The sequence below is a fragment of the Caloenas nicobarica genome, chromosome 9 (assembly GCF_036013445.1).
Source record: "Caloenas nicobarica isolate bCalNic1 chromosome 9, bCalNic1.hap1, whole genome shotgun sequence".
NCBI lineage: Eukaryota > Metazoa > Chordata > Aves > Columbiformes > Columbidae > Caloenas > Caloenas nicobarica.
Genome location: NC_088253.1, coordinates 16,181,122 through 16,209,065, shown reverse-complemented (window position 1 = coordinate 16,209,065; position 27,944 = coordinate 16,181,122). Strand labels below are relative to the sequence as shown.

At 51.4% G+C, this 27,944-nt stretch overlaps 1 protein-coding gene across 1 annotated transcript; it reads right to left on the bottom strand.

The window, feature by feature from the left end:
- Positions 1-132: 132 nt before the first annotated feature.
- Positions 133-27,551, bottom strand: CSNK2A2 (casein kinase 2 alpha 2). The gene is made up of 12 exons (XM_065640763.1): positions 27,418-27,551; positions 27,076-27,187; positions 16,160-16,261; positions 15,299-15,349; positions 8,627-8,686; positions 7,067-7,150; positions 5,807-5,917; positions 5,495-5,596; positions 5,070-5,170; positions 4,263-4,411; positions 3,968-4,061; positions 133-583 (listed from the first exon to the last, which is right to left on the bottom strand). Exons 1-11 carry the CDS (start codon positions 27,519-27,521, stop codon positions 3,985-3,987), a joined length of 1,053 nt encoding a protein of 350 aa, XP_065496835.1. The 5' UTR covers positions 27,522-27,551; the 3' UTR covers positions 133-583; positions 3,968-3,984.
- Positions 27,552-27,944: the final 393 nt, after the last annotated feature.

The following is a 27,944-nucleotide window of genomic DNA, read 5'->3' as shown; positions in this document are numbered from 1 at the left end:
CGGTGATTTTGTACAAGCTCCTCCAGCTCTCCTCGCCCAGCCTGTCCTAGCAGGGCACAGCTCACACTGCCAATGTCCTCCAATGGGGCAGGTCCTGCCCCGCAGCTCCCTCCACACTGAATACTCCTCATATGCTTCTTTTAAAACTTTTATTCAACAATATAGAATTCTTTTAATTATAATATAGAACTGTCCATCGTAATACTACATGCCCTGCCACCCCCGTGCCCTGGCAGAGACAGGTGCAAGCTGGCTAACCATGGTCCATCAGAGGTTGGGGAGGGGAACAGCCAGAATGGAGGGAGGAACAACTAACCAACAACTGCTTTGAACACCCTTCATGTTTCCATGATTTCTGGGTCAGGAAGAGCTCAACAAGGAACCAAAGGCAGTAGAACCTTTAACACTCGGAGGGAAGGGCTGTGGTCATAAAGAAGCGAGTGCCGTCCAGCCAGGCGTGCCGCCCCGCTCTCAGCCCTGCCCGCGCCGCGCTGTCTGCCCGCCGTCACTCTACACGCGCTGACAGGACGTTTGATTTGGTTCTCATTCTGCTTATGGAAAATTGGGAGCAACAGCATCGGACCTGAGGAGAGATGGGAGGAGGGAAGTGAGCGTCACAGGGCACTGCCAGCTCGACATGGAGCTCCTCCAGCCCCGGGTGACGAAGAGATGGCTGGGGACACTGCCACCCCGCTCCCAGCCAGCCCCTCTGGATGTGGGGACAGTGGGGGACGCTCAGCCTGCTGAGGTGGCAGGATGGGAGGGGAAGGCAGGGCCCAGCAAGGCAAGGGAGAGACGCAGTCCAGCAATGCAGCACTTTCATGGGCAGCCAAGACACAAGTTTGGACTTTTTTCTCCCCAACCTTCTGTGTTAAGTCACCCTCTGCTGCCTCGAACATCTCCTCTAGTCCCACTAAAGGCTTCCATCATGCCACAGCACACTGCAACAGGCACAGAGAAGCTGGGCAAGTTGCTTACCCCACCCCTCAATAGCCGCCACGGTTCTGGTTTCGAGCCTTTCCTCTTACAAGGCACTCGGGCAAACCTGCACTCTACCTCTGCTAGAAAGCTGGGGCCAGGCCAGCTGAAAGGCCAGGCCGTGCACCAGGACTCTACCAGGAGAAAGCACATGAAGATGCATGTTCCCCAGCCTCCTTCTTTCCTAAGGACAAGGCCCTGTCTTCTCCAGCTACCAGCTGTCCGTACAGGCAGGACACCTTGCTAAGGTCCAGAGGAGGGCAGGGTTTCCTGCTCTGAGTGCTGAAGGACAAACGGGTGTGGAGATGAACTGTCCGGAGCTGCAGCCAAGTGCCCCCAGCGCCCAGGGATCAGGAGACTCCACACCCTCCTCGCTCCCACGCTGCGCTTGCTCAGCTGCCGTCTTTCACTCCGGGATGAATCCGTCCCAGCTCATCCTACCCTAGAGCTGGGGTAGGGATGTGGGGAAACATAGGGCAGGTTGTTCCAGCCTCTCTGCTTACCGCAACCAGGGAAAGCCATTTACTCATTTCACTTGCTGGGAGGAGCACCTCTGCCTCTGCTGGGGGGTACCAGGGAAGAATTTCTGACTGATTTACAGAACTGGTACTTCCCAAAGTACCACCTTCAAACTCCACCATCAGGTTTGGACACTGTCAAGCACTCCTATACATGAACATTTTTCACCTATCGGAATTCCCACACTGAATCTGTTCTTCTCCCCCACACCTCTGCTGCCTTGGCTCTCTGGGAGCTGGGAATGCCAATGCACAAGGGCTGGAAAAGGGGCAAGTCTCCCCCATAGCCACTTGGACAGGCCATGGGAAACATCCACTCCTGGCTCTTCTCCATGGAGCAATTCAATACGCATTTAAAACCAGTTCAGAAATTGTTGTTAAAACCCCAGACCAACCCTGCTAGCATTAGCTGAAGAGCACGAGACCCCCACACCTCTCAGGCTGGGCAGAGGGAAGGACAGAGGCTGGAAACAGTCGCCAAAGCCTTCAGCAGCATCGGAAGGAGAGTTCACATCAGCAAGGGCCCTGCGTCAGGAGCACCACAGCCACGTCCTCAGCCTGGACACTGATAACTGAGCTCGCACATCAGCCACATCCCAGGGTGGGAGGAAAGACAAGTGACTCCCTGCTCAGCACGTCTTTAGAAAAACCCATCCACCCAGGCCGAGAGGAGACAAGCACGGGGGTACGTGCATGGAGAACCCCCAACACGTCGGTGATGTCTCCTCTGACCAGCCACATACCAGACAGACTGACTGCTACCTCAGGCACCGGCTGTTCGGGTCCACCGTACCACAACAGCTGACTGCCCTACTGCACCCAAAACCCTGCACCTCCTCTGCAGCCCTGGGGAAGCACAGACAATCTGCCATGGTGAAACTCTCAGGGCTGGCAGCATGAAGAACTGCAACCAAACACTAAGAGATCCCAAAATATTCAGATAAGCAGGGCTGGAAGAGCCAGCCTGACCTCCTCGAGGAGGCAATGCCTTCAGCTCTCACTCTTTCTGGCTATCCCATAGATTTGAGACGGCAGACGTTCAGACGTATAGATATTTATTGGTTTCAGTGAATTATACAAATGGATTGACCTGCTATTGATGCCAATAGAACTTTATTGGAATATGGAATGTAAACAGATGTTTCAAATAGAAACATTGCAACCTTATAAAAAATTAACTATTTCAACAATGCCGCAGAAGGAAATTCTGTGTTTAGGTGCTGGTGGGAAAACACTATCTCCAACTTCTAGGTCACCAGAACCACTTGATGAAGTTACACACAGAACAAGTAGAGGAGGCAACTGTGAATTGTGGGGCTATAAAGCCATCGAGGGATCTGATGAAAGAACCCACAAGACGAAACCCCCACCCCCCCGCAACAGGATCGACGCCCCAGAATTCAACAAATGGCTGACTTTGTTAAAACACTACGTGGGATCCCAAGTCCTGGATCAGTAGCTGCACAGCCCCCTCCCCGACAGACCATGCCACCGTTTGCTGATCCTCCCCCCTCCCTGTGCTCTCCTCCCCGGCCTCCTGTCCACTCCTCCATCCCGCGGTGCTGGACTGAACCGCTCCAGAGCTGTGCGCTGGCACAAGTCTGCGTCTGGCACGAATTCTCATGGGAGCCACGTCATGAGGTACGTGGTTGCACACCTATCACAAGAAGTCTTGCGCAACACTGACTTTCCTGAGCTCAGTGGGAAAGTCTGGATAGACCCTCCCCGCTCCTGCCACGAGAGCAGCTCTCACATTCACAAGTTTCCAAAGCAGGTCTATTGAGTTTCTTCTCAGAGCGAGCCTTTGTCAAACACACCTGGAGGGGGATCTCGCCTCTCCCCAGCAACTCAGATCTATGCCTGCATTTTAATGCTCCAAACCAATCCTGAGATACTGCTGGGTTTGTGGGCTGCTTTTTGTCGAACCTCCCCCCTCCCCCCAACCGCCCCGGCATTCGCAATTGAAACTGGAATTCAGGGGCCAAATTCAAGCCCAGAGTGAGCAGTAGGACTTGGACCTCAAAACAGAGTTGCACCTGCTGACCCCCAGCCTGAATTTGGTTCATCCAGAGTCTACAAGTCAGAAAGGCATGTTTAGAAAGAGGCATGCTAAGGGCTGATGGTGGAACGACGAATTTTTCCCCACCAGCATGGTGGGGAAGGCTGGACTGAGAAGGAAGAGAAGGATCCATAGAGATGTGAACCAGAATCAGTTGTGTTGAGCCCTGGGGATATCACTACGTGTTTAGCTCTTGCAAGACCATTTGCCCAGGGCTTTGGTACCACAGGGTTAGAGTTACATTAACCACAACCACCAGAGAGGAACTGAGGTTTATGGACCCCCCACAGGTTAGACTTCTGCAGAATATAAAGGGGAAGGGAAGTAGGAGGGGCGGGGGGGGGTCCTTGGTTGTTTTCCCTTCACTGTGTGACCGAAGGTTTTGCTTTTGTTTGTAAACATCTTGAATTACCCGTCGTTTTCCAGTCTTCATCGCGCTGTTGTCAGGCCACTGGAGAGCACAGCGTTTTCTGAGCTAGGCTGGGACTGCTCCTTCACCACTGGATCTGCCGGAGACACAGACCAGGCAGGAAGGGGAAACAGCATTTACTAAAGCTGAAGCTCCACCCTGGCAAACCCTTCCAGAAAAACTGCCCTCGAAACCCACACAGCTGCTAAGGCTTTCACAGAGCAAAGAGCCAAAATCTGCCCCCACAACCCAAGACCCTTCTCCATCCCAGCTGACCCCTGCTTTTCCACAGACTCACAGAAATAGGGGTGCTCCATTGCCTCCTTGGCAGTCAGCCTCTGTTGATGGTCATATCGCAGGAGCTTGTCCAAGAGGTCCAGGACTTCAGGACTGACCAGGTGTCTGTTCTCACTGTGGATGAAGTTCTCCCAGCGCTTCCGGGAATGCCTGCAAAGAGACAACTGTCACCGCCCAACTCAGCAGTGCCCAGAGCTCCCAGGGGAATCACCCACCACTATCCACTCCTGAGAAGAGGTGGCTGCGATAGACACTGCCTACAGCTCTTCCTTGCACAAGCTACTGCTCAGCAAGTACTTGCCAAAGGAGGAAAACCCTCTTCTTTAGGTACACAACTGTGTGGCTGACCCACGCCTGGGAAAGGCACAATATTGCACATTCCCTTCTGTCTACAGGGACTCGACAACAGCATACAGGTGATACTCGTGGGACCAGAAGTGCTCTGGCTTGCCAGCCGGCCTCACAGAAGCTATGCTCACTGTCTCATCCACTTCTCACCCTTTTCAGAAATCTCAGCTGGGAGATTTTGAGCCCCTTGGCCCACATTCAGCTGTATTGTCTACATTCCACTTCTAGGATGCCAACGAGTGGGAGAAGGAAGAAACAGGGCTTGGCTCGTGGATCATGGAAGAGGCAAAAAGAAAGAGCCTACATTTTAGTGACCGCCTGAGATGACATGAGAAGCAAGATGGGAGGCCTGCAAACAGCACTGTGAACCCAGGAGAAAGTCCTTAATGGGGATGGACATCAGTTTATTTCCTTCTCTGTGTTATAAGGAAAAAAGGCTGCATTTCACTTCTCCACTTACTGGCCCAGGATATCATTGAAGTGCGGGTCCAGTTCTATGTGGTACTTCTTGAGATACCCATACAGCTCATCTGTGCCCAGGACCTTTGCGATGCGAACCAGCTGGAACAAAAAGACATGTTGAGAGAGAGTAGAAGTGCAGGCCACCACTTTTTTGCAGAGGCAGAGCTGCCCAAATCTAAGAGCCCTCCTTCTGGAAACATCCCAGATGGAAGGAATATCTCCCTCAAAACTTCTCTTTGCCAGATGTGCAGAAAACAAGTCTCCTACACAAGGCAGTGAAGCATAACCCCAGATGGCTTAACTAAGCACGTAGCAACATCCTCCCAGCCTAGTAGTCCGATCCCCAGCGCTTCCCCTCTATACATATAGAGATGAGGCAGTGACAAACTCTCACGAAATAAGCCAGGTAGCAAAAGTCTTTACTTGGTCGTAATTGTCCTGGCCATGGAAGAAGGGCTCCTTTCGGAAGATCATGCTTGCCAGCATGCAGCCTAAACTCCACATGTCTAAGCTGTAGTCATACATCTGAGGGGGAAAAGGAGAAGCTGTCAGAAAAGGCATGTTCACCATGGCCCAGTTCCCCAACAGCACAGGCAGCCTCAGCCTTTACACTTCACAGCCAGCCTCTTTCCAACCCAGGCAATGCCCTGGCAGGCAAAACCAGACAACCCAACGGTGGCCCAAGTGCAGGCACAAGTGGTATCACTGGCTAGCAAAGAGGAGGTAGACTCTTACTTGGTAGTCCACAAGGAGCTCCGGTCCTTTGAAGTACCTAGAGGCCACACGGACATTGTATTCCTGAGCTGGATGGTAGAATTCGGCCAGACCCCAGTCTATGAGCCGCAGCTGAACATGCAATAAAGAGACACAGAGAAAGGAGCCTCAGTATGAGCCAGTTCAGTGAAGACACATTGGACAAATCTCGCAATCCAAGCGTGCAGCCCAGGACACAGGGAGGCTCTCTGTGGAGAGGAGATGCTCTCAGCAGTGCTCTGGTCAGGCTCTTCCCTTCCCCGTGTCACCAGCTGGTGGGGCAAAGCCCAGCTTAGAGAGCTCCTCTGCCTCCTGAGTCCAAGCACACTGTTACTGCTGGACAACTGGCTCCTTACCAGCACCACCAGCCACAGTGGACAGGTTGTTGCATACCAGGGAACAAGCAAAAGCCAGCTGTCTTCTCCTGCTGTTTAGAGGGGCTGGGCTGAAGGCACTGTTGATTTTAACTGGGCACTGAGAGCAGAAAACAAGGTAGAAGGGCGGCCCACAACACCCCGCAAGGCAGACCATCTCCTCCACAGCCACAGGGATTGACAACCTGCTGTTTTACTGAAGGACAGCAGGTCTAGTAAGAGATTTCCCTCTCCTTGTAAACCTTGCCTTGCCTGTACGGCCACTGCTGATTGACAGGGAGGGATATGTGGATCAGCAGCTAAATTACTGCTGAAAATCCCAGGTCTCTGGGGAGACAGGTACACACAGCACCCGATGAGGTACAAGTACCATGACGGGGTGGGGAAACTCTCTGTGCTCCCCATTTCCACGGCAGCGAGCGGGGTACAAATATTTCCTGTGATCCCACTAGCACACTCCAGGAGTGAGGAAGCGACCGCGGGACAAGCGGGCTGTACTACAGAATCTTATGTTCCCTAGGTAAAAATATCCACGTGTGTTTCAGGCAAGGCCACCCTTCTTCTGCCCATGGCCTCTGCACCCTCCCCACACCTCCCCAGGGAGAGATTAATATCCCAGACCTGCTCATCTCTGCAAAGAAACCCAGCATGGCTGGCTGGGGGGGACAGCAACCTCCAAGCCACGGACTCCCACTGTGGTGCTCCCCAGTGGGACTTTGGCCACCTCATGACACAGGCACAAGTGGAAGGGAGCTGGTAGAGAAAGGTTAGAGGGGGGAGTACAGCTGCCCAAGCTACAGGTACAGAGGTGGCAGAGTTTCAAGTTTCTCTGGAAAAATCCTGCTTGTAAGCCCGGGTGCCACAGTACCTTTTTCTGTTGGTGATCTATCATGACGTTGTGGGGTTTGACGTCCCTGTGCATGATCCCCATGCTGTGACAGTAATCCAGGGCCTGGCAGACACATGCACATACATTAGACATGTCTGTAACCGCAGACACAGCATTAACAATATAACAGACAGTTCTCCACCAGCAGCCAGAGTGCCCTGTCCACGAGGAAATGCTGCAACCCTGGCACAAGAAACCGGCATCTTCAGCTCTTAACATTGCACGTGATGAAGTGACAAGCTGGCAACAAGACTGTGTTGACCTCATGGCCTACTGCAGTCACTGGTTCTGGAACTGTGTTCCCTGCAGTCTCTGAAGAACATGATGCAGAGAGCTGTCCCACCTGGCGACAAGCCCAATGCTCCAACCTGCGTGGCCCTGTCCTTCCTAGGTCACACTTTCATTCCCAGAAGGGGATGATTCTTACATGCATACAGTTTTACAGCCTTCCAGTGCAGCTTTCCACCTGTGTCCCAAAACAGACTCAAGCTAGAAAGTCACCTCTGTCCCTGCTCGTTTAAGCTCGTTTTGCACTTGCAAAAGACAGGTGATAGCACACAAGGGAGGGTGATGCTGCTTAAAGCTTGAAGGCAGGAGCACACATAAGCTCTCCAGCTCCATGACCTTGCACCACTTGCCCCCCCATGCAGCTGTTCTCTTGAGCAAGGGGGTGAGAATGTTGTTTTCTCATCTCCAAAGGGGAGGGAGATCCATCCATCAACATCTATCAGATGCTGCGAGATCTCCAGCAGCACAGGAGGGTACAGCCTGCAGTCATTCAATATCCAAGACATCAGTGCCAGGGAAGTAACACTGTCCTTGGGCCCCTGCCGCAGCAGGAAGTGTCGGAGGCAACATCTTCCACCACAGCAAGGCCTCAGGGAACATCCCTGCAATGGCACGTGGCCTTGCAACAAACAGTAGTTGCAGCAAACGGTGGTCCTGGAATCTCCAGTACAGGAGATTGGTAATAGGTTGGACAAACTGCTTCCAGGGATGAAGCTGTTCTAGTGTCTTGCTCCTCCCAAGGCTCGACCATCTAAACCTCATCTTCTGGGGCTGCATTTGAACACTGCAGCAGCAGAAAGCCTGGAGCTGCCAATCCCTCTCCTCTTCTTTCCCTAGGGTGCGACAGAGCTTCCAGTTCTCCAGCCTGGCAAACTCCTCTCGGGGCTTTTACTGGCTCTGGCTGGGAGCTGATTTTCCTCATAGCAGCCCAATGGTGCTAGAGACACAGGGAGACCAAACACAGCCCTACCTGGCAACTAACAATCACAAGTGCTTCACGGAGAAAGAACAGACTCCAGAGAATCAGAGACTCTTTGGTGGTGACCAAAGGTCCCCAGTTTGGCTGTAATAACCTCACAGCAACAAGCCAGGTAACCTGATCTCTTCCCAAACTTTTCCAGGTTATGAGACATGGGTTCTGCATTGAACATGAGAGAAGTTACCACTTAGTAGCACTGCCCCGTGAGCCCTCCTGCTGCCTCTCTCATCCCTTGTCTCCCCATCCAGACTGCTACGTGCAATGCCACTCACCTTCAGCAGCTCATACATATAAAACCGAATATCAAAGTCTGTCAGGATCTGGTACAGTTGCTGAAACAGATTTGGGGAGGGGAAAAAGAAAAAGAAAAGAGAAACAAAAATAAATACTCCAGTTTTGGTTCCGTTTAATCTCCTGCACCCCACCTGCCTCCAATCACTGATCCCATTCCACATCCCCTGTGGATGCTGCCACTCCTGAGGGCTCTCCTGGTCTCACACCTGCCAAGGCTACATGCTAGGAAATCCAGAAAGGAGGTAAGAGCTCCTGTGAAACGTACTGGCATCATTCAGACCTCTCATGACTTCTTTCCAGCAGGAGACAGCCAGGCTGTCCATCCAAGGACAAGAAGTCAAGCCCTGCAGAGCATGCTGGAGCTGGCACGGACAATTTCAACACTCTGTTCACATGCAAAGTCATCATGGTGAGTTGACAACACAGATAACAGCCCTCAGAGCAGGCAGGCTGGGAACACACAGGCAAGGCTTCCAAGTGCTCACAGTGGGGCAGGGAGAGGAAAACATTAACCTAAAGGAGCATGGTGTGGGGAAGCATAAAGGGTAGAGATGCCCTCAGAGCTGCAGAGGCTCCCTTCTATCCCAGAATAACGGCTAATGCAACTCAACAGCACAGAAATGTTTGTGAGGCCAAGAAGAGTTCAGAGTCTCGGTGAAGTGCTTGTTGCCAGCACATGTTCACCATCCTCCCCTCCTCTGAGTTCTTCTGCAGCTACTCACACAAGAGTGACAAAGATCCAGGGTGCACTTTCACCTGCACCGTGCCACCAGCACTGTCACTGGAGAACTCATCATCCTGCTGCTTCTATGCCAGGTCACAACTGTCCCCAACTGGCCTTCTGCTCTATATCCGTCAGCAGCAGCAGTGCCAGCCTGACCCTGTTGGGCTGTGTTCTCGTTCAAAGAAAGCAACGTGAGATGTCAGGGCAGGGCAAGGAAGGACATTCACCGGGCAGCTGAAGGACCAGACCCCTCTGCTGTTCCTAACAAACAAGGATCATCTCATGTCTCAGTCAAATCACTGATTGCATCAGCACTGGAGCCACCTGCCCATCATGGGCACCACTTGGCAGCTTCAGGAAAAATCCCAGAGTGAGGGATTGAAATTCACATTCCAAGAAGGCAGCTCTGGCCCCAGTTCCTCTCCAGGCCCATGACGAGATCTTCAGGATCCCGCCTTACTTAGGGCCAGCTCCAAACAGCCCTGCAAGCCCCAATACTACTCTGAGAAATCACTTGACAACATATAAGTGTCACTTACACATGCAGAGCTTTAACAGCCTCCAGGACACAAGATGCTTTGTATTCTCATGAGCTGAGATGATCCTAATGTTTTGGAGCAACCCACTGAAGCAGACAAGTGAGCAGGGAGCAAAAAAGCCACAGCCACAAGCTACAGCAGGGATACATTTCCCGATTTGGCTGCGCATGGCTCTGATGCACGACCCAGGGCCAGGAGAGGACAGCTGAGCCCTTCCAGGACTTGGTTTAAAAGGCTTGCTCAGGTAACAAACACTATGGGAGGACAGAGATGCTTAAAACATCTTTCTGGGAATCACCATCCTGTTCAACTTCACCCGCCAACATCAGTGCCCCCGGGGCAGGAGAGGCAGCGGCAGACAAGGCGAGACCCCATTTTGCCCACTGCCCAGCTCCTCTGCCTCTCACTGCCCGTACGCAGCGAGGGGATGTAAGGGAGGTCACTGATGCCTTTCTTCTCAGGCCCATGATGCGGTCACTTCTCCAACTCGCAGCCTTCAGCAGAGGCAGCCATTGGGCAACCAGCTTTCAACAGGCTTCCCCGGAAGAGCTGCCTGTGAAACCCCAGCAGCCCCTTGCTGTGCCAATGCCAACAGTGTGGCCGGCAGCGCCCAGGCTGCGCTTGCTGTGGGGAACAGTCCCTGCAGGAATGTGCTCAGTCCCACTGCAGGTAGCTGGTGAACACTGAAGGCTCTGAAGGACAGAGACAAGGTTTCCACTGCAAGTGGGTCCTGCACAGTAGCTGCCCCAAGAAGGCTTTGACAGTGGGCCCCAAGTCCCCTTTGCCCAGCCAAGCAGGGGAGAGCAGACACCGCCTCTGCAGACATGCCCCATGCTCTGCTCTTACAGCTGGCTCTTCAGAGCAGAACTACCAGAAACATCACTGTGGGGGTCACTCAGACCCAGCTCAAACATCTGACCAGCTAGTTGCCAGCACTCAGGATCACACAAGGCTTCAGAGTCCCAGGCTGGTCTCCTTTCTCCATACAGAGCACAAGGAAAGGCTAAACTCACCCACCAGCAGCCTCCACCCCTCTCCAGCTTTTGGTGATATTTTGGCACACATCACCAATTGTAAACTAATCCCGTTAGTGTCCAAGGAGACACGGACGTGCTTCCTCTTGCCACGGGGCTGACAGGAGTTAAACGCTTATTCCTCTCCCTTGAGTGAGCACCACAGTTGGCTACGTGCAGGAAGCAGCACCTGCAAAGCAACAGGGTGGCTGCGAAGAGCTGTCGGAGGAGAGAGACTCTGCTTTGGGGTGCAGGGCAGGCAGCAGCAAAAGTAAAGGAAACAGCTCCCAAAGCATCCCAGCCTCTGCAGCCACACAAGGGAAGGAGAATCTTTCATATTTATACCCCACCTATGTAGGGCAACAACTGTTTTTTAAACTAACCTTGGATGTAAAAGGATAAAATACAGGCGCACACTTCCCTCACAGCAGCTTGGCCTGAAAATTTACCAAGGCGCACACAAAGCAGAAGATTTGACTCAGAAGCCCTCTGTCCTCACAACTCCAACAGGCTGAACACCCTGAAGCAACCTTTCATCACTCACATTTGTTGCTCATCTCCTCTTCTTCAACTGAAACCTTGCTAGTGTGTTTTAAGAACGAAAGAGCAAACCCAACCCAGCACTGCTCCTGGAGACCTGGCTCTGCTCCCTTCTTTCCCAAAGGATTTGCTTCTTTGGGACAATGAAAGGCACAGTACCAGGTATGCTCATGGACTACATAAAGTATGTGACAGCTCACAATGGTTGAAGGACAGGCATCTCATTTCTAGTTTGAAATCAATTAGCAAAAGACATTTAATTTCACTGATGGTTACTCAGTTGACTGCATGGCTCTGCAGCGCTGCTATCATTTAAGGTAGATGACTGTGGGTAGCTTGAGTGCTCACAGATGACAAATAATACAGCAGGTCTGAAGAGAAACGCCAGCCCTGTGCACAAGCTGCTGTCCTCACACAGCAGAATACGATTTAGTCTAGTTCCAACTCATCATCCCTGCAAGTACAGAGCCAGCACTTGCAGAAGGGACCCAGCTGGGTAATTTAAGAAAATGGAATCAGCTCTGGGAGGTATCACCTAAGTCTGCCAGTTCACAGAGAGCGGAGGAAACCCAGCAGCCGTTTTCATGGGCACACGGAGAGTGTCCTGCCATATGAATGGGCAAAGGTATTAACATTAAACAAAAAAAATAATGATGGTGAAGGAAAGAAACCGCCAGAAAGGAGACAACTTAGGAGACATCCAAGCTTGTGAGCAACTATGGCCAACAGGACAGAGAAAAACACAGTCCTGTAAAGCAGTCAGCAACTGCCCACTGTACATGAGTTGCCCTGAGAACCTCTCCGCACACCCTGAAGGGACATGCCAGCAAGATGCACAGTACTCATCAGCACTGCTGCATCCAGAGGTCAATGCAGAGATGGGCAGATCAGTAGCAGCCACCTCAAAGCAAAGAGAAGCAGACCCTGTCACCACGATTTGCTTATGTGGCACTTAACTCCAAAAGAATTTGGCTCCCTGGGGAGATCAGGACTGTGGAACAGAGGGGACAAAGACCAGGTGCTCTCCAGCTGCTTCAGGTACAGGCCCCTCAGTTCAAGAAGGACAGGGAACTGCTGGAGAGAGTCCAGCGCAGGGCCACGAAGATGATTAAGGGAGTGGAGCATCTCCCTTATGAGGAGAGGCTGAGGGAGCTGGGGCTCTTTAGCTTGGAGGAGACTGAGGGGTGACCTCATTAATGTTTATAAATATATAAAGGGTGGGTGTCACGAGGATGGAGCCAGGCTCTTCTCAGTGACAACCAACAGTAAGACAAGGGATAATGGGTTCAAGCTGGAACACAAGAGGTTCCACTTAAATTTGAGAAGAAACTTCTTCTCAGTGAGGGTGACAGAACACTGGAACAGGCTGCCCAGGGAGGCTGTGGAGTCTCCTTCTCTGGAGACATTCAAAACCCACCTGGACGCCTTCCTGTGTAACCCCATCTGGGTGTTCCTGCTCTGGCAGGGGGATTGGACTAGATGATTTTTTGAGGTCCCTTCCAATCCCTAACATTCTCTGATTCTGTGTGATTCTGTGTACAGGGCAAGGCCAGACCTCCAACACAAGTGGTCTCACCTGCTCTGTGCACTTTCTGCTTGGCAAGGGCACTTCAGAGCAAGGGAAGGGGCAGCTCGGGAGCCTTTGTAGAGATGAAGATATCCACGGGCACCTGTGAGCAGCAGCTCTGTAATCTGCCAGTTAACCGCAGCTCAAGAACCTCCCGAAACAGGCAGCAGAGCTCATGGGGGTGTAGCTTGAATAACTCACACGCCTCATATGTAGCTAGTGAAATTCAAGTTACAAATAAGCTCTGAACATGAACAGCTGTACTGCATACCCTGGGGGACATGCTTGCACTCCCAAGACAAGTTATTCCTGCCCTGTACCAATCAGCATCAAAAACATCAATACTGTCTGTCTTGGACTTGTACAGCTGTGAATCTAGCCTTCCCTGAGGAGCCGGGCTTTCTCCTAGGAGCCTAGAAATGATCTGCTGAAAACTCATGTTGTTTCTAATTCAACAGCCAGAGCTGAGCACTGTTACTTCTGCTGCGGCCAGACCAATGTTGCCCGACTGGCTGCAGCGGCACCTGCGATGGCGCCCAGCACGGCTGGGACAGCTGACCTGCCACCTACCCCAAGCCCTGTGTTTTTCAGTTAAGAGCTCCTGTTGCGCACCAGCCTCAAGTTACTACTTAACTCTCTATTTTGTGAAAATCTTTCAGTTACTAGGTGGTATCTTGGATCATTTTCTCCTCGAAGGACATGACAGAGTGGTGTAATCACATTTTGACTAGGACACACACAAAGTGATCCCCAGCAAGGTGTGCCAATGCCCTAGCAACCTATTTCATCTCAAGCTATATATTAAAAGGAAAAAAATTTTTTTTTTTTTTAAAAAAAAAGAAAATATATCTCAAAATAGAAAGTTAAAAACTTCCAGGATCAGCCTTATAAAGAGTCCCTGGGTCACCAGGAGAAGCGCGGGGGCACATTCCCAACATACATGTGGCACTGGCACAGCCCAGCTGATGTCAGTGAAGCCCAGACAAACCAAAGCTGCTTTAATTATCCCTGGAAGGTCACCTCACAGCACTCCTCTCCTGGCTGTTTACTTGATGAAGGCAACACTTATCTCCCCACCCAGAGCTGTCAGGGCAGACGCTGCTGCAAGTTACTATTATTCTAGCTTCTGCAGTAGTCTCTACATGAGATTAAATACCACTAGGACTACCACTGCCAGCACGCTGCAGCTCTGGCTGTGCACAAGGCCCCACCCAGCAGGATTCAGCTTGCCAGACCAGCCCCAAATGGATAAAACAACGTGTGCTGCCTTGCAGCATGCAGGACTGAAGGTGAAACAGTCTGTGGGGCGGCTGACAAGCTGCTTCCTTTCCTTTCCACCAGCACCAGCCCAGGGTCCTTCTCCAGGTGTTTGGTGTATCTGCTGAAGCTGCATCCTACAAGGCGTGTACCTACATAACGCTCCAGCAGAGACAGGAAGAAAAAAAGCACTGTCCCATAACACGGAACGAAAGAGAACTCTGAACAGGGCAGGAGGGGATGGCTGCTGACTTTCTAATGGCAACTGCTCAATTAATTCTCCACCACTGACTTAATGACTCAGGGTAAAGATTCACATGGGGGAAGCAAAGATACCATTAAAATAGGTGTGGCTACTAATTACATGACCTTTTCGTGTATCAGCTGGATGCTGCCAGCCAGAAGCATTTCAGTAGCGCAGGCAGCTGTAGCTGCACTCGGTCAGAAGGACCCTCGTTTCGGGAAGGAGTAACACCACTTGGAGCTCCCCAGAAATCAGAAGAGCCAGGGAATATGCTGCAGTCTCAGGCAGTAGAAAATCTCTTGATGTGTTCAAGACTGCTCAGTGCCCTGCTACCAGGCCCACTGGCAGTGGGAGACATGCTCTCCAGCCCCTGCCATCTCACAGTCCCCAGGTGTAAAGAATTCCAGCCCCAACTGGTGCTCCATCAACTGCACTGCTCTAAATAGAGCATCACAGCACAGGGATTAACTTGGGCTGAATATATAGCACAGCAATAGTTACTAAACTGAGAGGGGAGTAAGCGTATCTAACCTGTTGAACTTACTCGTCAAAGTTGGAAGGAGATTCAACACGCAAGCTTTTTATTCCTTCTCATCTAGAGTCTATTTACAGGTTTCTGATTTACACGAGGAAAGGAAGGCGAAGCTTACATTGGTGAAAACTTCAAACTCGCCCCATAACTTTTGAGGACCATCCAACAACCCAAGATCACAGCACTCTTAACAGAAATGGGAAGCCTCCTGCCTCTACACTCAGGCAGACTCACCTTAAAATCTGTGTTATTGATGTACTCAAACACCAGAGCAGGGGTCTTTGACTGCAAGAGAAAGAGAGCCATGGTTTAAAACACCCTCTTGACCTTTCTTTGCTCCAAGAGACCTCAGAAAGCTTTTCCTTCCTGCCCAATGCTCACTGCAGAGAGGGGAGCGGGAACAGGACAGTGAGAGAAATACAGCCCTGCTCCCGCAAAGGCAAACTCTGCTTACAACCCACACAGCAAACACCAACATGGCATTTTGGTCATTGCTGCTGCTCCCCACGCCACTGGGCAACGCAAAAGGTGCCACGAGGGGCTAGGGCCTCTCGTCCCATCGCAGGAGGAAGATCAATCAGGACTGCCCATGCTACAGCAGCGTCAGTTCCTGTCCGTGGCTGCCAGCAGGCTGGGAGTCACAGACCTCAGCCGCTATTCAGAGAAAACTTCCCCGGAATGGGGTAATTGTGGCGATGCAGACAAAGGATATGACCTCTGGTCACTGGGCAGGAACCAGAAGGATGAAAAGTACTTAATATCCAATTGTCCTGGCAGATACTCATGTTCCAGATGCCAGACAGAAGCTGCAAGGCTACACGCTCTGCTTTCTTACAGAAAATTTGTAGGGCTACAAAACGTCTCCCCCATCAGCCATGGGAAACTCAGAGAAGACACAGAAGGGGTGCAGAAGAGTCGAGGGAACATGGAGAGGAGCACGAGCTCATCCAGACCAACCCACCTCAGGAGACCCTACTGAACTGGACACCATTTGTCCCTGGCTGGCACAAAGGCACAGGCAGCACCAAACCCAAGCCGAGAGCAGAACCGGCGGGGAGACAAACCCGCCCCACACACTGCAACACAGGCACCTACCACTGGATCCTTGACGGTGTCAATCAGGTTAATGATGTTGGTGCCACCACGTAGATTCTCCAGAATCTTAACCTCGCGTTTTATCTTCTTTTTCTTCACTGGCTTAAATAGACAAAAAGAAATTAGAAGTGAGAGTCCTTTCAGAAATTAACACTGGTTTCTGCCACCAATTTTGACTGGATCACATCTCCTCCTCTCTCTGTTCCTGCACTCACAGGGGAACATTTTTAGCTTCAAAGAAGACACAGACACCTTGCATGAACTACGATTTCCCCTCTCATCAGGGGAAAAATCAAGCCACTCCAGACAAACGTAACCATGACTCCAGTAACTGTGGTTAAAAGCCCCTTGGACTGCTATGTGGAAATCTCAGCACACTTGTTCTGTGTTATGCCTTTAGATCCATAGGACAAGCACGGTCACCCTCACATCAGAGCTTTTGTTTACCAGCACAAAGCAAGTTTTTACCCATTAATCCCAACCCATTTCCCAATGAGTACTTCATATAATGAAACAACGACCTGAGAGTTTCCAACATGAAGATTTATAGTAAGCTCAGACACTGCTATGCTCAGCTATGTGCATGTGTCTTTCGCAACCACCCCAACAGCACAGACCCGACTGCACAGCATGCCATCACATCCATATACCATGATTATTTTTAAAGCCTACAGACATTTTAAACAGTTTTTGACTCCTCAAATCTGTGCAGTCCCAGGAGCTCCCTTTGCAAAGTAAGCTTTTCTCTGGACATTGCCCTGCAGAGAGTGACAAAGAACAGCTCCTCCCAAGGCAGGGGCTTGGAGGTTGGGTTGGCTTTTACACTCTGCTGATCCAACGGTCCACTTCAGCATGAAGGAACGACGGTTTCTGTAACTCATCCACTCCCAGGACAACTCTAGCTCTGTGCCTGCTTAGCAGCTTAGAGCAGCCAAGAAGTGAGATTTTATTAACGAGCCTTGGCTAGTGACTGGTGTGGGCAGCACCAGTTGCGAGTCACTGAGTCTGGCAGCCCCTTCCTTGCAGAGCTGGACCATCCCCTCCTGCACCACTGGTACCATTGCAGAGAGCTGCAGAGACATCTTTTAGGGACTAGTAAAGCCCTCACCTATCTGTGAGGTTTGCTCATGCAAACGCTCCTCTCCAGACATTCAGCTTTCTAAAACATTCACCATCCGGCACAGAGTCTGGTGTGTGAGGAGGGGAGTAACAGGCAACGGCAAAGAGGTATGAGGCACCTCACCAAAGTGAGACACGTTATCAGATGTCTACATGAAGGACCAGGAGGCACAAGAGCTCAACCGCTCGCTACCTCGCCTTAGCCACAGCCTCCCACTTCAATGAGGGCTGCAGAGTGCCGTGGGGCAATTCACACTCCTGTTACAGGCAAACGCAAGGCAATCCCTGGTTTCAGACCCCTCACAGGAACGTACGAGCAGATGAGAGAAGGAACAGAAGCTTTTTATATAGTGGGAAAATATGGTGTTTATGTAAGTGATAAAATATGCTGTCTTTCTAGGCTCTTCAGGTGGCTGAAACCTTCAGATTCAAATCCTGCCCTTCTCCTCCAAGTTAAAAGGCAGGAGCTAGACTTTCAAGCCAAAAGATGAGACTCTCAGCCTGAAGCAAAGTGCCAAAAATAACACCAGTGCCAGCACAGGGGAGCATCAGCACCTCATAAAGCCACTGTGGAAAATGGCAGCAAGGCCACCGCAGCTGTCAGGTAGAGCTGGAGCGACACGGGACAGGGTTTGCTGGGGAGGGGAGACCAGCAGCCTTAGGGCAGAGCCCAGAGGTGGGAGGTCAGACAGACAGGGAGAAGCAGCCAGAGCAGGGGGACCAGCAGAAGCGAGGGCTACGTTTCTGAACTCGAGAGGAAGACACTTCATTAGACCACTGTCATTTATGTCGGCATGGGGACAGACACCACCCTTGCGTCACCCACATGCGCTGATCTTACCAAAAGGCCGCGATGGAATTAGAGGATGTAATTCGGTTACTTTGCTCATCCAGTGAGGCAGATGCACACGCAAGCTGTTTTCCAAGGAACTTCAAAGAGGGAGCTGAGCCACTGCCACCCTGAAGTGCCCGCTGAATGGTCTGGCTACTGACAGACATGCGTCACAGCCTCTCTGCTGCGACACGCGCACCTGATAGGGAGCTGAAACAGCGCGTGAACACAGCCAAGAGGACCCAAAGCCCACTTTGAAATACCTTTTCCTTTGCGTGGTAGTTATTTCAAGGGCCTTTTGCATCAGCTAGGTAGGGGAGGATATCCCTCTGAGATTTCCATTTCTCTTTCTGCAGCAACTACCACTCCCACTGGGGCAGAAGATGTTGTCTTCCAGTCACTTCCACATGTTTCCACCTTTTTCAGGATGGGAAAATGATGCCCTGTGCGATGACCACCAGAAATCTTCCTCTACCCACAAAACACTTAGTAAAAGTCACAAGCAGACAGAATCAGCAACTTTGGGAAAAAAAGGAACGAAGAAAGTTGTTCTTTTTTTAAATGAAATGCCTGCAGATAACCACCAAGAGCAGCACCTCTGACATCACCAAGAGAAGACACTCCAGCGAACACTGTCTCAGCAAGAGGCAAAGTTAAAGGCCACTCGCTGTTTGCACATTTTCTTGCTAAGCTGCAGTAGCGCAGAGCTGGGGCCAGGCTGTCCGCACACACACCTACAGAACCTCCACATCCTACAGAACCTGCACATGGGCTGTGCCTCTGGGCAGGGTGGGGGTTTGGGACACCCTGCTCACTGCAGAGCATTGTCAGAGTGCTCGCCCCGCCAGCAGCCAGGGCTCAGGACAGAGTTTTCCACCACTAGGTAAATAAAGATGAGCTGGGGAGAAATGCCACAGGCTGAAGTAATGTTGTCATAGAGGAAAAGCTATTGCCTGGAAGTTTCCTCAGAGAGCAATGCAGGGAAACAGGATTTCCTCATTTCAGATTTGCAGGAGAAAACAGCAGTGACTGCCGGCCCCCACCCCACCCCGCACAGCTTTGGCCTTGCCAGCCCCACGCCACCTCTCGCCCCACGCTGTCCCACGCCATTCCTCCCGCCACAACTGCAAATGCCATCTGCTACTCAAGAGCACATGGCTGGGGCTCAGTTTCTGCCCAGTAACCAATTCCAAGCCCAGGCTCCTGCATCTGGCAAGTCAAACACCTTGGCGGCAAACCGCTCCAGCACACGACCAGTACTGCACTGGAGCTAACTGGTCACGACCACAGAAACTCTGCTGTCCCCAGACCGCACTACTGACGAAACCACAGGCAATCAGCAGCATATTCTCCAAGCACAAGGATTAAGTCTGCATTGCTACAACTGTCTCTCAGAGTCACCCGATATATCTCTCCCAAGGATGTTGACTCCAAACACACATGGATTAAATGTGAACTAACTGAAGCTATTATGGCCTCCAACCATCTGCCTCTCTCAGCAGGGACAGCTTCTAAAACCCCAGCCCTTGTAGCCAGAGTATTTTAACAGTACTTCTTTAAGGCTGTATTATTAAACCAGGCTGTGAACAGCAGCATTTCAAGTCATGTTTCCTACACTGCTCAGTTCCCCTGCCCTAGGAGGGGGATTTCCAGCAATGGAACGGATGAAACAGGGACCTAGACAAAATTAAACGCTCCTGAGTTTGATCCGGCTGCATTTGCAAGGCAACGTATTATACAGGTGCAGACTCCAACTGTTCCCATGGCAGAAGCATTTCGAAGCTTTCCTCCATGCTGGGATTCTCTAGTGACCAGTATGAGTCAAACCCTCACTGCAGCCTTTTCCTCCAAGACAGGCTCCGACAGAGTCCCTCTGCTCTATGCAAACACCTATTTCCAGGAAATCCATAAAAACTTGACAGCTTGGAGACTTCTGTCGCATTTGGTTGAAATTGGCCAACCAGTGCAAAAACTACTGGGGGAGAGAAGGGGGAGCAAGGCTGACAGACAGCAGGATTGCATAAGGCTCGTTTCCATAGGAAACCAGGCTAAAAGACATGTCTCAGTTTAACCGTGTCTACACTGGGAGGAGTTTAATTACTTCAACTGCAGCAGTACTCCGAGAACAACGTGACTGTCTAGCACAAGCTGGTTTTCCAGTTTCCCAGGAAATTGCTTTCTTCCTCAAGCAAACTGGAAGTGAGGTAGGTGTAGATGGTGGAGACAAAACAGGCAGCTCACAGCCAGCGCAGAGGGACAAGGTGACCTCCTGCCACAGGAGGATGGTCTCTGCTGGACCTGGCAGCTCTCACTCGACTGTCCCCAGCCGGCCACGCTTTGCTGCAGGTTTCCCACCCTACAAGCCAAAAGGATCCCACAATGGAGCTTCAATCCACTTGAAAGTCAGGCAGACGAGGCAGTGACAGTGGCCAGTGCTAGAGCATCATGCGATACCATCCCTCTGCAGAGGTGAGAAATGGCATAGGATAAATGTAGATGCAGGAGAAAACACCTGTGACCGAGAGATCAGATCCTGGGTCATTTTCTGTGAGATCATGTAAACTTGTAAGCAGGGAAGGAGTCCAGCTGCAGCAAACACCAGCTGAGAGAATTAACATTGTTTGCTAAAATAAACCTTTAAATACAAGGCTGCAACCATCACTTCCTGTCTTGAACGAATAAATGGCTGCCTGGTTAATCATCCTTTTTGCTTGGTTTCTAAAGCAAAGGAAGTACACTCTTCTGTCAGATGCTTCAGTTCCAGCTTTCCCCAGCAACCTGGGGACCCATCATTTGAATCCAAGCAGAGAGAAAATAAATTTGTTATCCAAAGTTCTCTGTGTATTTCCAGACTAAGAAAAGTAGTAACCAGGAAGGCATGCAAAATACAAGTTTAATCCAAAGCATAAAAATCCTTCTACATCAGCCAAAAGCGGGCAGGCAGGCAGCACAAACACACTGCCAGCTGAGGAGCACACGTGCTGCTCTGAAAGAGTCACAGAAGGTGCTGGTTTTTGCCCAGCAGGTGCTCTGAAAAAGAACTGGGGTTAGCACAGCAGGGGAGAAGGTTTAACACTCAAAACATACAAATCTGCAAGAAACTGAAGTAATTTATTCCACTGCCCCATAAAGAAAAAGATCTGTTCTTTGCTCACCAACCTGAATATCCTGGAAACACCATGATGCTTCCAGTGAACGAGCAGGGAAATCTCAAAACACAACGTCCAGGAGCAGCAACAGGCTCGAGCAGCATCCTTATGACAGGCTTGAAACATTTAAAAGCTGGGACTAGAGGCTCATTTGTCTCTAGCAAGTATTATCAAAAGGATCACAATAATCGGCCTATAAAGCCTGATGCCAATTGCTCAATAGGAAAATTGGCTTCAGAGCAGCAGTGCTTATTTTGCCAGACATCAGCTGGGAAACCAAATAATCGTATTCAAAAGAGCTACAAAATCAAGGAGCCCACTTGTGTTAATATTCTGTCAGTTGTTTGCATCTTACAACTTCCATTATGGGAATTCAAACTTTCTCGAGCTGCTCTTGAATTTTTGGAAAGAGGGAAAAAACCCCTACATTGACACTACTAAAGCCCTTTTGCTTTTTTTTATTTAAGTTCAGTAGAATATGCCAACACGTGCTTTGAGGGCAGTGCCGTTCTTTCCTTCAGAATGCCTTTCCTCCCTTAACAGCACATCCCGAAACAGCCCTTCCTGGGCTTCAGGACTGCCCACGATGCCTCAAGACTTCTGCAGCCAACTAAAAGGGAGATGCACGAGGACCAAGCCCTGATTGCCACCACTACCATTCTAAGGGATGAGAATCATTCATTCAGGCTCTGCCTTGGGCCACTGCGAACAGACACAGTGCCCTAACTCACCCTCCTCACAGGACATGCTGCTTTACAGCTCACCAGTTCCTTGGTGCTAGGACAGCACAGTGAGAGTTAAGAGCTGCATCTCCAGGCCTCTGCGAGACACCTGGTATCGGCTCAGTTGGTCTCAGCTCCAAACAAGGCTGGACTCCAGCAGCCAATTGTGCCAAGCTCAGTGTGGGCAACTGGTGTTCAAAAGAAGAGCTGTGTACCCGGCTCTCTTGCAAAAGGGCTCATTTCAAGGCTGCCAGAGGAGGAAGTGGGCCAGGGAGAGCTGATTCAGTGCATGGAAATGCAGGGGGAGCAAAGACACAGCTACCAGGAACAGTATCGAACTGCTTTGGTGGAAGGTCATCGATACAGTCAAAAGCTCCAGCCTGAGGGACTGACATCGTCCAATGCTATTTCCCTGTGCAATCCCTTCTGCACACTAGCACGGGCGTCATTTCAGTCCCCATCTAGAACATGCTGATGTATCTGGGCTCTAAAGCTTTTAGGGACAGAAGAAAATTTACCAGAGCCACAGGGCTACCTCCCCCAAAGGGTTCTCCAGCTACTAGGGTGATAATTTGAGTTCAACACTGGAAAGACCTTGCAGCAGTGCCTGGCATGAACAGCAGCTCCAGAGGGTTCACACAGCCCAAAGGGGGAACACAGGGGAAAAACAAAGCCAAACAAACAAGAATGCACTTGTGAAACCACGTACATGGTTGAAAGTTCCAGTTCATGGACTCAGCACAGAGGGACAAAAGCCACCAAAGGAGAAAGGGGCTATTTCATCACTGCTGCAGAACCTCCATTTCAGTGGTCCTTCTCCTTGGAACTGCTTTCTTCCCCTAACCTCTGCCTGCCTGTTGTGCCTAGGCAGATAGTAACCACACAGGGAAACAAAACAGCCTCTTTATGTGACGGGTTTAATGCTTTGCAGACAAGTAGTATACGCATACACACATGTGCATTAAGAAATCAGGAGGACTCCTGCACAGAGCTGGCAATATGGATCCCGTGATCTCCGCCTCGAGTGGACACTCAGATGGAGGTAATCAGTAGGAGAGAACAGGCTGTGAAGGATGCTGTGGTATGGCTGAAGCTCACTAACAGCCAGAACTGTAAGAAACTTTAACAGCAGCATTCTCACCACAAAGAATCACCCACAAAAGTTACAAGCAATGTGGAAAGTTTATCTTTGGCTTTTAGTGTGGCAACTTGCAATGCTGTTCACATCCTGCAGGAACACTGTTACTCCTGAACAGAGGATTCACTTTTAAGCAACACAAGGAAACTGGCAGACACTCTGGAGCTGCATTAGCAGAAAAGCAAAATGAGAAGTTCATCAAAGAGACAGCACAAACATTGGAGACTGACCTCAGCTGTCCACCAAAAATTTAAATCTATGTGATTAGATATGAAAGAGCAGAGCTGTGTTTTAGATACCTGCATTGGATGCAGAACGATACATGACTCACAGGAAACAAAGAGGTCTTCAGCTTCCTTTGTACATGCCAAGGAATGTCAGACCTCACCTTGGGAGTCAAACCTCAGCATCAGATTTAAGCAAGACACAAAAGCACGTACAGAACATGTTCGCACATTCCCTCTTCCCGGCTCAGCCCTCCCCTGAGCGCACAGGAAGCATGCCCACAGCTGTACCAGGGCCAGCCAGATCAAAAAGCCCACAAGAGCCTCCTACACCAGCTGGGGACTGTGGAAGCACAGCTGCTGGTTAACTCCATGTCCTACTACCCACGAGGGGTAGGAAGGTCAGTACAGTGCAGAGTCCTCCACTACATACCAAGATGACTTCAGCCCCATGGCTTTTTTTTCTGAGTCTTTGCTCCCTGAACAGGTTGAATATGTGGGGAGACACCCTCTGCCTTGCTCGTCAGATAAAAGCTTTAGGAGGATGCTTGGCAGGGGGTGTCTGTGTGGAAAACCAGGGCTCCTGCCTTGCTGCTTTGCACACTGTCCTGCACAGCGCGTCCTGATGCAGTGGAGTGAGAAGTAACCTGCTTCCTTTGTTTGCCTTTTTTAAAAAAGAACTGCAGAATTTTCCTGGGAAAAGTGACATTGAAAGTATCATATTTGCAAAGAAAGGCACTTGACCCAGGAAATGGTAATGTTACAGTCATCTGCATTATCTTAATTCTGCTCATTTGCTGACAATATTATGACCACAACTAGTGCATAAGCACATCCTGTTTTCCTGCAGGATTATTGTGCCTGGTCCTGCACTCAGGTAGCAGAACAGAAAGGCAACGCTGGGTACTGCCCAGGGAAATGGGGCATCTTGCTTATGCAAGCCCAAAAGGCCTGGGGCACCGTGATACCAATCAGAGCCATTAGCTCCCTGGCCTTGTCCAATGCTAAAGTCTTCATAGGGCACCTAAACAAACATGGCAAGGGCTGCCAGTAGAGGAAGAGCAGTTATCTCATTTGTGCAGCCCTAGACCAGGACTTATGCTCTAGTCTCAGTTTTGTTGAGGCCAAGGGACTTGCCCAAAGTCACACAGGAAATCTCTGTGGCTCAGTTCTGCATCAGAGAAAGGGTGATAAAATTTCCTGACCTCTCTGGAGGAAGGTACAAGATGTTCAGGTAGCACAATGCCAAAAAAGGGGAGGAAAAAAGCTAACAAACTCAGTAAGGATAAGCTGCTTCAAAGAGCAAGGCTAGGAAGAAAAACTAGTCACCTCCCTATGAGGCACAGATATTAAAACAGTGACTCTTGCTAAAAATCACTCAACATGTAACATATATTGTCCTCTCAAAAAAACTCAAAGGAGCAACTGTGCTAAGCAGCCACATCCATCATCCAGCAACAGTCTTCCTCTTTGTCCCGCCCCTTCAGCCACACAAAAACCTGAAGACTTTTGGTTGTATTTCTAACCTCACAGGATGCAGCCTGAATTGGGAGGAAAAGAGAGACCCAGCCTCTTTGCTAGGGCTCCACTGTAAATACATGTAATTACAATTATGTTTTAGTCTAGTTACAGGAAACCAGAGGCACTTTCCACAGATCAGAGTGATGTTATTGCCACACTTCACAGGTTTTCATAATGTACACAGCACAGTGCTCTGAAACTCACTTTTCACTGACCCACTTTCCACTGAGAAGAAAGTTCATCTTTATTTATCTGGACTTTCTGCTTTTCCTTGCTCACTTGCAGGAATGCCATCTGCATGTTCAAGCAAGTGGGGTGAGCCAGGGGAACTGGTGGCCACATCATCTGCTTCAAATCTGGGACAACCCAGTCCCCTGCTCGCAGGGCATTAAGGCAACACATTCAGGCCCCAAGGAGAAGGAGCACCCAGCCGTCCTCAGATGACTCTTGCCAGCCGACTGACAGTCCACTGCTGACAGGCTCCCTAGACATGTCAGAGTTCAGCTGCCACAGGGAGAGAAGCATCGCTCCAGGGAGGCTCTTTAGGCTGGGCAGAGGCAAGGAGGAAGATTTCTGATTACTTTCCTTTCAGTCTCTTCTCAGCCTTTCTATGTGGGACAAGACCTAGGGTCTCAACAAACCATCAGAGCCTCCAGAGTGGCAGGCAGATGCGCAGTTTCCCCAGCCTAGCCACAAGCCATCTTGCCATAAAACCCAGCTCTGTACTGGCTACCTTTGGCTACTCTCTCATGGCAGAAATTCCTGCCTGCCCCTACTTACAAGTAAACAAACAAACAAACAACAAACAAAACCCACATAAACAAAAAACAAACCCACATAAAGCATCCAAACAAAGGGGAGGCCCAAACAGCATGCCAGAGGAACTCAGCTTGGCGAGGGCATGTGAGCCTCACCACTCTGCCCTGATATCAGGCTCAACCACAGGGGCTCTCCCAAACAGCTCACCCGGCCACCACCTTGACCACAGCCAAAGCAGGGGTATGCGTACCTCCTCCCAGAGGCAGACACGAGATCACACCTTGCCTAGGAGCAGTGGCTGGACAAACCCTGACAAGTTTTCTGGGAGGCCACAGAAGATGCCAGGGAAGCTGGCGCAATGAGCGAGTAGGGATATCAGCAAAGACAAAGACAGACAGCGAGAGACAGTACAGGACTGGATAGAGCAAATGCCTCAAGGCTGCAGCTCTGCAGAGATGTGTGTCCTAGGTAGCTGCTAGTCTTAGCGACTGCAAGGGCAGGTTAAGCTCAGACCCCCTTGCGTGCCGCAGATCAACGTGTGCCAAAATTCTCAGAACATCCATAGGCAGACACCGGCTCCCACGTGCTCCTGGGGAACAAGTGACAAGTGTTGCTGGTCCAATGAGCAACAGCCACAAGTGTCAGCCCAAGCCAAAACCAAAAGTACCTCAACTCCAACCTTTCATTTCTGTTTTTTTAACACCCCTGTCTACCCCCAGATCACCAAACCAGACTGCTGCTAGGAGAGTTACCCCAGCTAGCTGTGAGCATGCTGCTTCAGCGCCAACCCCTGCATCCAGCCATCCCAAACTACAACCTGTTATGACTGCATGAAGGTCCCCACAGCCTGACCACACTAGGGCCAACACACCAGAATACACATCACTGACGCTGCCAAACTTCTGACAGCCTCCTTCAGTCTCCTCAAGTTTCCATGGCATTTTTGACCTGCCTGCGGTGAAGTTCTTGTCCATGCGAGAGCCTCTAAAGGACTGAATATAAAATCTTGCCTGCTTTTTTGACTGCTGAGCATCCCACAGCCTGGCTCTGAAGAGGCCGCGTGCTGTCTAGAGGTTAGAAGAAGGATTCCTCCCTCCAGGCTTTGCATTCCTGTTGACATGGCAGTCCCTGGGCTGTTTCAGACAGGCACTGCCAGATACAATTTACCAAACGCAGGCAGCACACGCAACGCTGTTCAAATGTCAGGACTCACAGCTCTCCTCTAGAGGAGTTCTCAGCCCAGAGCTGTGCTGGACAGAAGAGCTGGAGACACCAAAACATCACTACAGCACAGGGGACACCAAATCCATTTCCAAACCTACCGTCCCAATGTCCTTAACGAGAAAACAAGAGTTTTGGGGTAAAGGAGGAAATGCAACAGTCCTTTGGCCCTGCCAACCCACCGTGCTTCCAACCACCGCAAGCCCCTACAACCATCAACAGGACACTCACCTTGAGGATCTTCACGACGACCCTCTCGTTGTTGGTGATGTTGATGGCCTCGAAGACCTCGCTGTACTTCCCTCGCCCGAGCTTTCGAACCAGCTGGTAGTCGTCCTGATTGCTGCGGGCACCAAGAGGAGAGGGGGGTGGGGAGGGGATAACTGACAGGGCAGCGGGCCGAGGAGGAGGGGAGCCTCTCCCAGCCCCCCCACCCCAGCCGCCCGCAGCCCCCGGGGACACCCCAAAACGGGGCGGGGGGCTGGGGTGGCCGGGAACCCTCCCCGTGGGCTGAGGCCCGCAGGAGGGTGGGGGGCGGCCGGGGGAAGGGGGGGGTCCCGCGGGGCGCTTTACCCCCAGCTCGGGACGTGCGCCTCGTAGTCCCAGTACTCGCGGCTCCTCAGGCTGTTCACCTCGGCGTACACCCGCGCCCGGCTGCCGGCGGCCGGGCCGGGCATGGCGGCGCCGGGCGGCGGCTGCAGGAGGAGGAGGAGGGCGCGGGGCCGGCGCGGGAGGCCGGCGAGGCGGGGCGCGGCGCGCAGGAGGGCGGCGGCGGCGGGCGGCGGCAGGGCCAGGCCGGAGCGGGACGGGGCGGGGCCGGCCCGGGGGCGGCGGGCGCGGGGCCCGCGCGGAGCGTGCCGAGGCCCGGGCCCGGTGCCGGCGGCAGCGGCTGCAGCCTGGGCCGGCCCCGAGCGCCGCGCAGCCAACCCGGAAAAGGCGCCGCCGCCGCCGCGAGAGGCGCCCGCCCGCCGCCGCCCAGCCGCCTGCTGCGCAGCGCCCCCCAGCGGCGCGGAGGTCCAGCCCTTCGGCACCCGCTCGCCTGGTTGATGTCGTCACTCTCGTCACGTCACCCGTCATCGCAACCGTCACTCACCCGTCAG